Here is a 14,027-nt window from a genome sequence, read left to right as displayed (position 1 = left end):
GGCCGCTACGCTGCTTTTTCGACAGATCAGGGTTCTCGCCAGCACATTTCAAAGATGACGCTTTTGTTATGAGAGTGTGTGGCTCCGTCATGAGAGAGAGAGAGAGAGCAGCGTGTGTGTGTGTGAGAGAGAGGGGGAGAGTGAGATGTCCAAGCGACCCTGAATGCAGCGCGAGCGAGAGAGACGGCAGTCAGTTCGGTAGAGGAAGAGAGAAGGTGTGTAGTTGCTGGGTTGGCGGTACTGTGCGGTTCAGCCACTGTTGATAGACAATAAAGGCTGCAGTGTTCTTCGATACGGCTGGGCTCCTGTGTCTTTGCCTCTACGGCTGCTGAGGAAGTGAAGGGGGTTAACCCCGGGCTTCCTGACCACGGTCGGGGGCCGAACAGGAAGGGTTAACACTGTGATTAGGGCCGCTGCGCTGTTATTTTGACAGATAACGCCATGTGCGTTTGTTTTTATCGACTGGGTGCCTATCTAGGTTAATTTGTTTCCCCACCTCAGCCGTACTTTCCTGTCGATTGACCCGTTCCCGTCTATTGCGCATGCGCATGTGCATGAGCGTGCACGTGCAGGAGGACCTGCCGTTACGCTGAAAAAAAATCCTGGTGAGAACCCCGGAACATGTTTATAAAATGCAATATTTGGACCCACAGGCTGTGTCTATTGATCCATATGGAACTGTCAGAGGAGCTGAAAAAAAAACTCCTCTGAAACTTCACAAAGATGGAAAATGATAAAGGAAGATCCGTGACAAAGTAAATCCATGTGTCTTCTTCCACTTATTTGGGGTCAAGGTGCCATGGGAGCAGGAAAAATCCACCATTTCTTACGTCCCTCTCCCTAAAATTGTACGAGTCAGACGTGTCCAGCGTGTTTAAACGTGGTCAAGATTGCCACCGTAAATACAGAGTTGTGACAGTGAAGAACGGAGGTAGGAGTGTGATGATATGAGGCGCATGAGTGCAAAGTTGTTGGAGATGACATTTGAAGAGTTAATTTGCAAAAACGGGTAACTCCGTTTTGATATATTTTCAGAAAACTTTTTTTTGGTTTACTTGAGATAATATCAATCAAACTGAAGTTGAGTGGATTTGACTCAGTAGAAAAATACATGACAAAATAGAGAAAAAATAAATTGTTAGTGTTATTATTATTATTATCTCAAGTAAACAATAAAAAAATTAGTTTTCTGAAAATTTATAAAACGGAGTTACCCGTTTTTGCAAATTAACTCTTCACTTACAGATGGCACCTTGAATGTCTATGGACATGCCAGAATACTGATAAGATGACTCCCAGTCTGCAGAAGCTTAGAAGAGGAGAAATATTCCAGCATGATAACCATTCAAATCAGACTGCCAAAATCACACAACAGAACACCTTTGGGATATTTTAAAGAGTGAGGTAAATCAACACAACCCATTCAGGAAAGAACAAAAAAATAGTATCTTAAGAATGTCAGAACATCTCTCCTGATGCAACACTGGTATTCTCCATGCTGGAAGACTGAATTTCTGTAATGAAAGGTGTACTGCCTTTTGTTGCGCTGAGTTTCTACCATGGAGCCTGTGAAAATGTTCCCAGAACATCTTAAAAGAAATTGTGCTTCTTCAGTGACAGCAGATTTATTAATACAAAGTTCTGCATTTCTTTCTTAAGTTTTATTTTGCTACTTTCTATTTCATATGCGCAGCATGGCCCAGCAGCCCTTTCTACCATTTAATTGACAGAATTTCGATCTGTTGGTATGAAACTGAAGCCCCTTTCTCTGATGTCAATTAAAAAGATTTAAAAAATAAATCATTTTTTTTCTTTTTTAACAGAAGATTCTTGCCTCGTTCTGCTTCCCTAATTATGCACCTTCCATTTTTCTGAAGTCTTTAATTATTTGAAGTTATCGTTATATGAATTAAAAGATGCAGTCACCTTTAATTTTGTAGCGAGATGTGTGTCATCTTTTCACGTGTAATAGGGTTAGAGTGTGTGTTTATTTGTACCTTCTTCTTCACTGGAAGCTTTCGGCTGGCCATTACGCAAGTAGGTCAGCTGGACTTTCCTGTTGATACCTGAGAAATGACCATACCTGGTGGACATGAACACACACACACACACACACCAAAGTTTGATATGCAGACTGACAGACAAATAGAATTTTTCCCATCTTCAAGAATTTGGTTTTAAAGTTTGACACCAAACACACATCTGACCTCCATTCCATGTTTATTACAACACAAGCTTAAAAGAAGAAAAGAACAAGGCAACGACTTATGTCAATCTGACACACTGGTCATACACACAAATAAAAACCAGTATTAGCAGTTGGTTTAATGATAATTCAGTCACTCAGCGGGTACTAATGAGTTTAACATTACTGACTTGTAGCTCCTGTAGAGCTGTGCATATGGTTTTAGTGTGTAACTGTGTGTGTGTGTGTGTGTGTGTGTGTGTGTGTGTGTGTGTGTGTGTGTGTGTGTGTGTGTGTGTTCTTGTACTTGCTACATTGTGAGAACCATTTTCTGCATTTAACTATCAAAGTGAGGACATTTTTACAAAGTGAGGACATTTTGGCCGGTCCTCACTTTGAAACAGCCATGTTTGAGGGTGAAGACTTGTTTTTAGAGAACAGGTATGAATTGAGGTTTGGTTAAGGTTAGGGTAAGGATTAAGTTTAGGCCATCAGTTGTGATGGTTAAGGTTAGGGTAAGGCTCTAGGAAATGCATTACGCCTATGGATGTCCTCACTAAGATAGAAGTACAAATGTGTGTGTGTGTGTGTGTGTGTGTGTGTGTGTGTGTGTGTGTGTGTGTGTGTGTGTGTGTGTGTGTGTGTGTGTGTGTGTGTGTGTGTGTGTGTGTGTGTGTGTGTGTGTGTGTGTGTGTGTGTGTGTGTGAGCATAAGAAAGAAAGATAAAGCAAACACAAACACATATCAGGCGCTTCCACTTGTCCAGCTGTAGTAAGAATTTGGCACATCCCGCAGACTAATGACCGCATAGTGTTCTCTAACAGACAGGCAGCTGAGCAGACCCATCAAAAAGCCATGTGATGATGGACCCTGAACCAGGTTAAATAACTGTGGCAGAGAGCCAGACAATCTGAGCCGGTGAGAGAAGCCCACACATAAAATCAAACAGGCAGGGCTTACTGGATTATTGGATTATTTCAGTCTAAAACGGTCTAAAGAGAATGAAGGAGGACACAAGTAAAAGCAGTCAAAAAGCCTCAGAGCTGTAGATGCTTACAGAAATGTGTTCCAGAGACATCACAGTTTTGTGCCAACTTATTAAAGAGAATCAATGTTGCTGTTCAGATGTGCATGGGGACCATACAGTGGGGTGATCGCAAAAAGTATTTTTTGAAGTTCTGACACAAAAATATCAGGACATAGGGGTTGAACTCATGTAAAGTGAGGCAGGCGTACCCTCAGCTGGGTCATTACTGTGGAATATAAGCTAGCAATAAAGTGACAAACTAACCATGTTTCACTGAAGTGGATTTTTAGCCTTTACTCCCTGGTTCTCACTTTTGCAAATCCCACTCACTTCATGGCATAGAAATGTTTTTCTTCTCTTGTTCGTTTTAAATTATTATATTAATATCCTCTATCCTTTAAGTCTTTTTGGAAAAGATAATCTGCAAATTGCTAAAATAAGCGTAAATGCAGATGAGAGGCAAGAGGAGACGAGTCTAGCTGATATGTGGTGAGGATAGCATGCACACTAATCCACACAGCACACACTGATTTACACACACAGAACCACAGTGAAATCATCAAAGACATTTGACTGTGTATGTGTCCAGTATTAATGGATAAAAATGAATGGAGTTTAATGGAAATGATAGTCAGTGTACAAAACATCAGGAATACTTTCCAAACATTAACATCAATGCAGTAGAAGCCATGACTAAGCTGTCTTTTTTATCTCATTGTACCCATCATTCACTGAGAAAAATAATCCCAGCTTTTACCTAGATTGATCCAGCTGGTCTGTGGCAGAGACAGATTTGCAATATTCCTAATACTTTGTACACGTTGTCTAGGTTGACTAAGGAAAAGGAGGGTGGTAAAACCTCATCCTTTAAAGTGAGAAGGGAGAGGGTGCGTACTGAGTGTCATTCAAGCTGGATTCCCTTTTGGAGAGAAAGAGGGAAGGATGGGTGGGCAGGAGAGAAGAGGGATACAGGAGGGAAGAAAAGATAAAGCAGTTAAAGACAAGACAAGAGGGAGGGAGCCTTTTCATGGTCAACATGTGTGTGGATGTGAGTAGGACAAAGATGACTGAACCCTGCTGAAGTGTTGAAAGATGAAGCTAGTTCTGCATCGTAAGTCGCAGATGCTGCAGAATCTGCTGATGAATGATGAGGGCAGGAAACAGGAGGGCGATGATTCGTGGTGTGTGTTTATTGTAAGAGTGTGTGTTTGCTGTGAAATGTCACTCACATTTCCAGAACTGTCTTCAGTTGTTCCAATTTGGATTTCTTCTCCTCAATCTCGCAGTCGTTGTGCTGACGCAGTTCAACGAGGAGCAGGCGAGCAATATCCAGCACCTCCTGGAAACACAGAGGCCTTTCTAGTTCAGCTGACGCTTTGCATTTGTTTAAAAATAAAAATTAACCAAATGACAAATGGGCTCCCAATTTAATTCTCAAATGTTCACATTTGGATTGTTGTTTCAGAATTTGACAAAAAACAAGTTAATATTTTCCATTTCTGCATTTTGTGCTGTTGTTGGAATGCATCATTAGCTCCAAAGGGAGTAACGTACAGCCAACCACAGACCCAGCTGTGCAGCCATATAATAGTTATTGTTATATAGGTCATCTGACCAGGCAATTTTTTATTGATTGCCTTAGCCTACACTACCAGTCAGAAGTTTGGACACACCTTCTCATTCAGTGCTTTTTGTTTATTTGTATAATTGTCTACATTCTACAATAATACTGAAGATTAAGACTTATTTGTTTACATCATAATTCAATATGTATTCTTTTATAGTTTGGATGTCTTGTAGAAAATAACTGAATAAAAACCATTGAATGAGAAGTTGTGTCCAAACTTTTGACTGGTATTATATATGTTAGGCATTAATAAAATAATTAAAAAGTAAATGTGTCTGCATTTTTCATTATTTACATTAATATTTTTGTACTTATGATATATCTGCTGTGCAAAGGTTTTAACTTTTATCATTTTTTTCTAACTTATATACTATGTATATGGTCATGTGCTGATGGCCGTTAGTCATGAAGCATGAAGCTCCAGTTTATGACTAATGTTCATATGTCTCCAAACGCTCCAAAAATAAAGTGGCTGGTAAAATAGTGCAAGCTCAGATACATACAGAATGTGGCTGTGCTACTGGGTCTGTGGTTGGCTGTGCTCTTCTGGGCGCTAATGGTCTGGTCCAGTCACAAGGACATAATATTTCACATTTTCTAAAATGTGCTGAGGGAGATTCACCATGCAGGTACAGCAGACGACCTGCTGTGATCCAGACCTTTGAGTCTGCCTAGTCTACTGAGATGGAACAGTGGAAGAAGCAGACACACAGATACCACTAGAGGAATAAGGTTGGTAGGCTACCATAGTAATGTGCCTCAAACGTCATACACAGAAAAGGACAATAGAACAGATTTCAGTCGCAAAAATGGAAAATTAGAAGAATGAATAAATTTTACACTTTCATTTAAACATTTAATTGAGATAAAAATCCAAACATGAACACTAAACTTATTACACTACATTCACTCCCAGAGTAAACACACACTCCGGGAATGTTCTGACTGAACATCATAGAAGTAGAAAGGCAAGCAAGATGGCAGTTTAAAAACATTTGATGCAATGACAGGATGAATGCAGTGTGTGAGTGGATTCAGACAGCTCATTATAAATATTTAGACAACAAAACAATAATCGTTTGCGATCCGTAATAATTATAAGGGATCATAATTACATAGTGTAATATATGCGAGCATTTCGATATCCTGTCTGCAAACCCCTTGTTATTGTTAAAAATGATTCAGTCACAACGTGACAACAAACAGACACAAGAGGAGAGGGGAGCGAGCGTGAGAAAAAGAAGCAAGAGGTTGGAGCCAGCCTCACTCACCTGCAGCTGTTTGGGCTTTTTGAGCTTTAGCTTTCCCGTCTTGTATCCTCCGTACTTCTCGAATAATTCAAAGAATCTGGTCAGATAAACAGAGCAAAACAACAGGATGAACTAATCATCTGTCAATTTATGCTCCACGTCGCATTGAAAATTTTGCCAAAAATGCCATGTTTGCATTCATTATTGTGATAGCAGAAAATATGCTAACTGACACAATGAGGAGGTCATTATTACCCCCTTAAGCTTCAGTGTACCGCCGGCGGTACACCTACTAATTTGCATAGGAATTTCAAGAATGTCTGACGGCTGCAAACACGATTATACAAACACTATACGCCGATGGAAAGCTTAGATTGTCATGAATCCGCCGGTATAAACCACTTTCAGATGCGATTACCACAGCGGGTGAGAAAAACACATTTGTCCGACAAAAACGAATATTCATCCATCCGTTCTCTATACACGGCTTCAACGCACACAGCGCGACTCACATTTCCGGGTTCATTATTACACACAAAAAAAAAGATTCCACAAAAAACGGCCATAATCCAACCTTTTACATCCAGATGACACAAGCCAGTAAACTATTTTGTCCAAAACATGTCCTGAAGTCGTATAAAATCCACGAATCGGTCATTTTCAAGGAAATGCACCTCGCGATGCCCGTCCAATATTCCCTGTATTTTTCGTAATTTTTTTTATTTAAAAATAGAATATTAGCGATTTTTTGTACTGAAAACGGCTGGAATTGACTGAAGCTAAAAGGGTTAACTCAGCTGCAATTAACAGTCATGAAACAAAAAATTATGGATTTTGTAGAGTTATGGCATTATAATTTTGCTACATGGCTCAAAAGACATTTTAGGTTCAGCAAATACACCCAAAAAATACTTTTAAGGGGTTTAAAGTCCTTAAGTTTTCACATTTCAGTTAACACACAATTCACTTTCAAATAAATCTGCCCGTAGACGCACTGTTTGGCAAAAACATTTCACAACAAAGTCAATATTTAGTTGAATGGTTGTATTTACTGAGAGAAGGAGAGACATCTTAGGGTCAAATCTGGGAGACTTACAGAGGATGTCGAACCTCCATTTTCATCTTTTGCTTCGGTGTGCGATCACCATGTCTGATGATTGCAATAACACAGCGCAGCTCCATCCTGAAAACATTAAAGGGAGAAGAAAAAGCAGCAAAAATATTACTATTGGACCATCATTCACTGGCTCTAACACAAAGACTGCTGTTCATGAAGAGTGTCACTGATATCAGCGTGACAGAAGAGGTTTAAGACTAACTGAAGAGTTTGTAAGTTTGAGAAGAGGTCAGAGGATGAGTGGTCCCAAATTCCTGCCTGTTAATGTGCGACAGGTGTTTTCCAGTGACATTATTTGTCCAACCAACTCAAAAGCATGGGTGTCCTCTTGTAAATTTGTATAATCCAAATAAGACATATTTTCAGTGTAAACTTGACTAAGAATGACAAAAACAGCAAGAAACCTTTCAACTGAAACTAGTTTTAAGTCAACAGATCATGGTAATGTCAGATATGTTAAAATGGAACAGCCTTTATTTAACATTTAATTTTGGAACATTTAGTTAAAAAGAAATAGTTTTTCAAGCAGTATTTAGTTTTTCAGTACGTACATGGTTCCTGAGGTTGTTGGGACGATGGGGATGTCTTCAGCCTCCATGGGGATGGACCAGGGGATGTGGAACTGGGGGGCTAACTCCCTCATTACCATGTTCCTGGTGAGCCAGACAAAAGCAAAAACATACATAAAAAGAGCACTGAAATCATGTTTAAAGATAAATATTACACAGGAAAAGGACTGAGACAAATACATACATTTTCATTCTCCTTGTGTCTGTCAGATTCATTTTAATATTTTGATTCACGGTTCAAAATTGTAGCTCAGATTTCACTGGTGAAACTGCACGTTATAAAGCAACCAAAATATTGTCCTGTTAACTTTGTGTTTGCACAGAGCTCCAGCCTGTTTTGTGCCAAACAAATCAGATGAGTTCCTGAGAGGGCTTTGCCACCACAACATGAGCATCCATCATTGTAAGGAAGCTACGTTTCCTGTCTCACAGCTTCAATTTGGAAAATTTATGAGTCATAAAGCTTCAGTTATTTTGCCTGGAAGAGAGGTGATAAATCAGAAATAAAATAAGCTGCAAAACTGACAGCAGGACCTTCCGAGCTGCCCAGAGCGCTGATAAATGAAAACATGACAGCATGAAGGCAATATTTAGTTTGGAGCTACAGCATGAAAATGCTACCAAGGGCCAGACGTGTCAGGTAATCCTGAACCAAAGAGGGACGACTACACAGCAGGATATGGAACACATGTTGATCACTACTCTGATCTTTCTGTATGAACACATTTTTTCATGTTTTCTGTGGGCTCTGGACTGGCTGTTGATGTCACTCTACCTTTTCACAGTATTTTTAATGTATTGTACATGTATTTTCTAAAGCTTCATTAAATGGTCTTTGCTCACTACGGTACCTATGCACGTGTTTTCTGTTTTGGCTGTTTCACATGGTGTTCTTGCCTATGGACAGTTTAGTGTTTAATACTGTGTAAACTGTGGTCACCTACCCCAGGACTTTGGCACAGTCATCGTAGTATTTCATTGAGTTTTTGACGAAGCTGAAGCCGTTAACATCGCAGACAAAGGAATGGCCGTTGGCTCTGAGCAGGTCGAACCCACATACAGTTTGCTAAAATCACACACAAAAAGGGATCAAGCAATGAAGGAAACAGAGAACTTTGAATGTAAAGGATGATAAGAACAGAACAAAAAAAGCACAAAATGACTGTCTGGAATGATGATTTGTCGTGCACAATTAGTGAACATCTGGCACAAAGCATGTCAACATGCTGCTAAATTATTACTGACCTTGCACCACCATTGCACCATAGCAAACTGGTCAACTGGGACTCAGCAACTTATTCTGCAACTGGATTCTGGACTCACTGACCGTGCACAACAAACCTACCTCACAGTACACTACCATATATTTATCTTATCTTGTCTTTTATAAGAACCACAGTGCCTTTATTAGCATTTTTATTATTTACTTATTTTTTCTTTCTCTAATTTGTGTGTTTTGTTGTGTCTGTGCACGTTACTGTTTGTCCTGTCTTTACACTTGTCCGTATGGGACAGCGGGCAACGCAATTTTGATTCCTTTGTATGTTTAATGCATGTGAAGTAAATTGACAAATAAAACTGACTTGACTTGAACATCAAAATAGAAACCACTAATAAACTTGAGTGTTTTCATTTTGCATTTGGCTCATAATAAAATCAAACAATTGCCTTTGAGAAAATGTAGAACACATATAATCACAAAACAAAGAGCTGTACTTACAATAACAAGGACTCATGAATAATAGATTTATTTCTGTGCCTTGTGCTGTAGCTCTGTTTACTTGTTAGTTGGGAGTTCAGACATTTTTTTTTTAATTGACTGAGCCATCCCTAATGAGCTAAAAGTGTTAAAGGAGTCAGCACCAGCAAACTGTTTTGTATGCTTACTACACTGTATTATGTTGTACAAAACAGTGACATGAATAATTATCATATGATGACAATAGGTTTCAGGACAAAAAAAGGCGTTCAGCAGCCCCTATTCAACAACAACATTTGTGTAATGTTTTGATGTATTTGCATCATATTATATATTTAATTTGGAGTCTCCACAAACACAGCGTGCAGTAGAAAAAATACAAAAAGTCCCTGAATTTCTGTTATATGTTTGCTGACACAGCTGTGTCACTAATGGTTTAAGGCTGTGCCATGAAACACAATTTTTTATTTTTTTTAACAAAATCTGGTGAAACTAAACGATTTCATTTCAGTGTGTTTTAAATGGCACACATGGAATAAAGTGATTTAGTTAACCCTTTACGCTTCAGTGCGTCGTAGGTGTACCGCCGGCGGTACACCTACTAATTTGCATAGGAATTTCAAGAATGTCCGACGGCTGCAAACACGATTATACAAACACTATACGCCGATGGAAAGCTTAGATTCTCATGAATCCGCCGGTATAAACCACTTTCAGATGCGATTACCACAGCGGGTGAGAAAATCACATTTGTCCGACAAAAACGAATATTCATCCATCCGTTCTCTATACACGGCTTCAACGTACACAGCGCGACTCACATTTCCGGGTTTATTATTACACACAAAAAAAAAGATTCCACAAAAAACGGCCATAATCCAACCTTTTACATCCAGACAACACAAGCCAGTAAACTATTTTATCCAAAACATGTCCTGAAGTCGGTATAAAATCCACGAATCGGTCGTTTTCAAGGAAATGCACCTCGCGATGTGCGTCCAATATTCCCCGTATTTTTCGTAATTTTTTTATTTAAAAATAGAATATTAGCGATTTTTTGTACTGAAAACGGCTGGAATTGACTGAAGCTTAAAGGGTTAATTGTCAATTACAGTCTTGGCTTGGTTAAAGGGGAACTTCGTTTTTTTTCAACCTGGGGTCTGTTTTCATATGTCATTTCATACATGTGAGTGATGGAGAAATGAATTTTCAACATAGCTCCAGTATTTAGCCAGGCAGGCAGCTTAGCAGCTCAGCTAGGAGCAGCTAGCTCAGGACGCTAGAAAGCAAATCTCGTTCCGAAACGAGATTTGCTTTCTAGCATCCTGAGCTTCGGATACAGACCACAACAAAGAGCGATCGCCAGGTAATGTGGAGGTTTTCGTTCACTTCTCATCTCTAGTATGTTGTGGGACACTCATTGAGACTATCCGAGCCGGTCAGTGTGGGGGAAAAAAGCACGTTAGGGCGGACTTTGACGCGGGGGGGCCTCTTGCCCCATACTTTTCGCTAGCTGAGATGCTAGTTGAGCTGCGAAGCTGCCTGCCTGGCTAAATACTGGAGCTATGTTGAAAATTCATTTCTCCATCACTCACATGTATGAAATGACATGAAAACAGACCCCAGGTTGAAAAAAACTGAAGTTCCCCTTTAAGTTTCCTGAACGACACGTCACAGAATAGTTCAAGGACTGTAGGAAAAAGCAGTGATACTCTCTGCTCTTACAGTTGCTGGCTATTATAAATAGTGCAACATTATAATATAAGCACGCCTTTCAAACATGCCAGCAGGTATTGAGGTTCAAATGTACCTAGTTTGTGACCACTAATGGTAACGGGAGCAGTGAAAGGGGACAAGAAAAGAACCACAAGTCTACAAATAATGCAGTCTTCAAAAAAATAAAAAATAAAAATCAGGTTTATTGACCACCTTAAAAATGGATCTTTCCTTGTTTCCATGTGATATTGTACTATATTAAAACATGGGAATCTTGTAATTTCATTTTACCTTGAAGGCCAGGCAGACCTTGCGGGCCACCAGTTTCTCCATGGCAGTCAGCATGACGGGGTAACGGATCTCCTTCCCCTCACTGTCCCTCTCTACCTTCCCATCCAGCGCCGGAGACTTCCTGGCCTCAGCGTGGGCATAGTCGGGGCCCACTGTGTAAACCTGCAACACACACAGGCCAAAGAACACAGAAAATGCCTCAGAGCAGATGATACAGAATATTTATACTTAACTTGCAGGATTCAACAGTATGAGCCACTGCAGCCAAATCAACTCAACAAGGTATAAACCTGCACCCAAAAAGAAGCGATCTAACATCCACAGTACCTTCACATCAGTACCATCTGTTGGCATGAACTCCTCATAGATGTAGGATCCAGTCTTTCGTACGCTGCTTTCTGGGGAGTACACACTGCTACGACTTCCGATCTACAGCAAAGAGACAAAGAAGGGTATTAAGAAAGTGTTTAGGTTGTTTGACTTCATTACACAACCTTTACAGCAGGTATGCAGTTCTGATTGGCTCATTACCTAAAAGCTAACCCTGCAGCATATACAGCCTGCCAGTGCAGTCCTGCTTGTTTTAGTACGTCATTAAAGAAAGAAACACATGCCATCAGCATGTTACCTACTGGCATATAGGGACAGCAAATCTTTAATTTATTAAGTTCAAAATCATCATCAAAATCATCTGTGTGTGTTCCTGAACTCTTTGAACTGCTGGCATCAGGCAAACGTTTCTGGAGCATTAAAGCCAGAACCACCAGTCTGATCAACAGCTTCGTTCCACAAGCTGTCAGAATGCTGATAAGGATATACACACACTTCTGCACATTACAAATTTTAGTCTTTTCAGTTCTAGCTTCAGTATTCAAATGATTTATCAGTTCCCAAGGTCACTTTAACTGATGTGCACTTTATATCACTGGCTGCTGCTATGGACACACATGAACTGTCAATTTTGTAAATACTGCCAAATTTGTAAAAATGATCCCTTTGGGATGTGTGTATGTGTGTGGGCAGGACGGTGTGTTGGCGTGACTGTAAAAGTGTTGGTGTCTTAACTTAATTTGAACTCTTGCTTCCTTGTTTGTAGTCTCTAAATGAGGCTGTCTGACAGCGATGTTTTTCTCTCTTTGTTTAGGAGACAGTTACCTTTCTGAAGAGTCTCTGGCTGCCTCCTCCAGCAGACGTTGGGTAATAGATGTAGACGTTGTGGTCCTCTGCACAAACAGGTTTCTCCACAAAGGGTTTAGGGAACACCTCCCCATTCACCTCAACATGGTCCTCTCCCTCTACGAGGTTACACTCTGCACACAGCAAGATCTAAGTTTTAAATTCAATTTGCCATGAAATCTTTAAGATCCATAAAATACAAGGACAATATTGAAAAGCAACAGTGATAATACAAGCAGGGCAAACACATCAGTATGTTGAACATATTTATCAGTATGCAGTCAAACCAAAGCTGTCTGTAACTGTTGGGAGACAAAAAGGAGCGGTACACAAACAAACTAGCTTCTAGTTGTTGTGTTGACCAGTGAAAGTAAAATGATTCGCTCATTATTAGGTTACTGATGTCCTGTGTGCTACTGTTCTTTGAAAGATGACTCATCTGACATATTTGTCATGGAATGATGGCTTTTGTTTTGGCTGATCTCCACAAGTACCTTTTTTAACCCAAAGTAAAAACTCTTGCTCACCTTCAGGATTGTCAGGGTCTCGGTTTAGCACACCATAGCGAGGTAGGTCAACACCCTCTTCCTGTAGGATCCGATACACTTCCCTCCTGGTTGGGAATCAAAGACTGTTATAGATAACCTCTAAGAAAAAAGTTATTTGAGGTAATGTGAATAGCTGTAGTGTGTGTGTGTGTGTGTGTGTGTGTGTTTAACATAATTTAACGATGTTAAAATAGAATACAGCATATATACAGTATTAAAGGGATAACAGCAATTATGTCATTTTCATCACATCACCACTCGCTCGTCTGATTAGGTAGGAAAAATTTACAAGTGCAAACAAGTTGGTCGCAATAAAGAATTTTGCAATTGCATTTTCTTTTTGGTAGTGTCTACAGATACGGACCCGTATCCGTAGCCTATGGCCTATGGATACGGCACTTTCCATTTGCCAGACAGATACGGACCCGTACGCAAGTCTTGCGAGTCAAGAAGCTGCTAACCACTGCAAACTGTGAAAGGTAAGCAAAGGTTAAGGTTAGGGTTAGTGTTAGGGTCAGGTTTAGGGTCCGTACCTGTAGTACAGATGCTACGGGTCCGTACTGCTAGCGTCTACCGGGAGTCACGTGACCAGATCTCGCGTATCTGATTGGCAAATGGCAAGTGCCGTATCCGTAGTCCACAGGCTACGGGTACGTATCTCTAGCAACAACCTTTCTTTTGGCAGGAGACAGTGAACTCAATGAAGGTGTGTGTTTTGCATGAGGAACATGACAGACAGATGCTAATATTCACAAATGATTGCCACCAGAGCAAGAATAAAATTGTCGCAGGTTAACTGACACAAAAAATATGGGAGGTGGA

The 14,027-nt window shown here is 40.1% G+C and overlaps 1 protein-coding gene across 1 annotated transcript in view; it reads right to left on the bottom strand.

The window, feature by feature from the left end:
* Window positions 1–14,027, bottom strand: part of ppip5k1b (diphosphoinositol pentakisphosphate kinase 1b) — a 67,746-nt gene that overhangs the window by 36,383 nt on the left and 17,336 nt on the right. Inside the window, 10 exon segments of the mRNA XM_051952394.1 lie at window positions 1,998–2,083; window positions 4,442–4,551; window positions 6,111–6,186; window positions 7,186–7,272; window positions 7,758–7,859; window positions 8,720–8,841; window positions 11,482–11,643; window positions 11,809–11,910; window positions 12,637–12,791; window positions 13,185–13,270. Of these exon segments, the coding sequence (XP_051808354.1) occupies window positions 1,998–2,083; window positions 4,442–4,551; window positions 6,111–6,186; window positions 7,186–7,272; window positions 7,758–7,859; window positions 8,720–8,841; window positions 11,482–11,643; window positions 11,809–11,910; window positions 12,637–12,791; window positions 13,185–13,270 (1,088 nt within the window).

The sequence above is a fragment of the Acanthochromis polyacanthus genome, chromosome 8 (assembly GCF_021347895.1).
Source record: "Acanthochromis polyacanthus isolate Apoly-LR-REF ecotype Palm Island chromosome 8, KAUST_Apoly_ChrSc, whole genome shotgun sequence".
Classification (NCBI taxonomy): Eukaryota; Metazoa; Chordata; class Actinopteri; family Pomacentridae; genus Acanthochromis; species Acanthochromis polyacanthus.
Note: the sequence above shows the minus strand (reverse complement) of the source record. Positions and strands in the feature narration are given on the sequence as shown.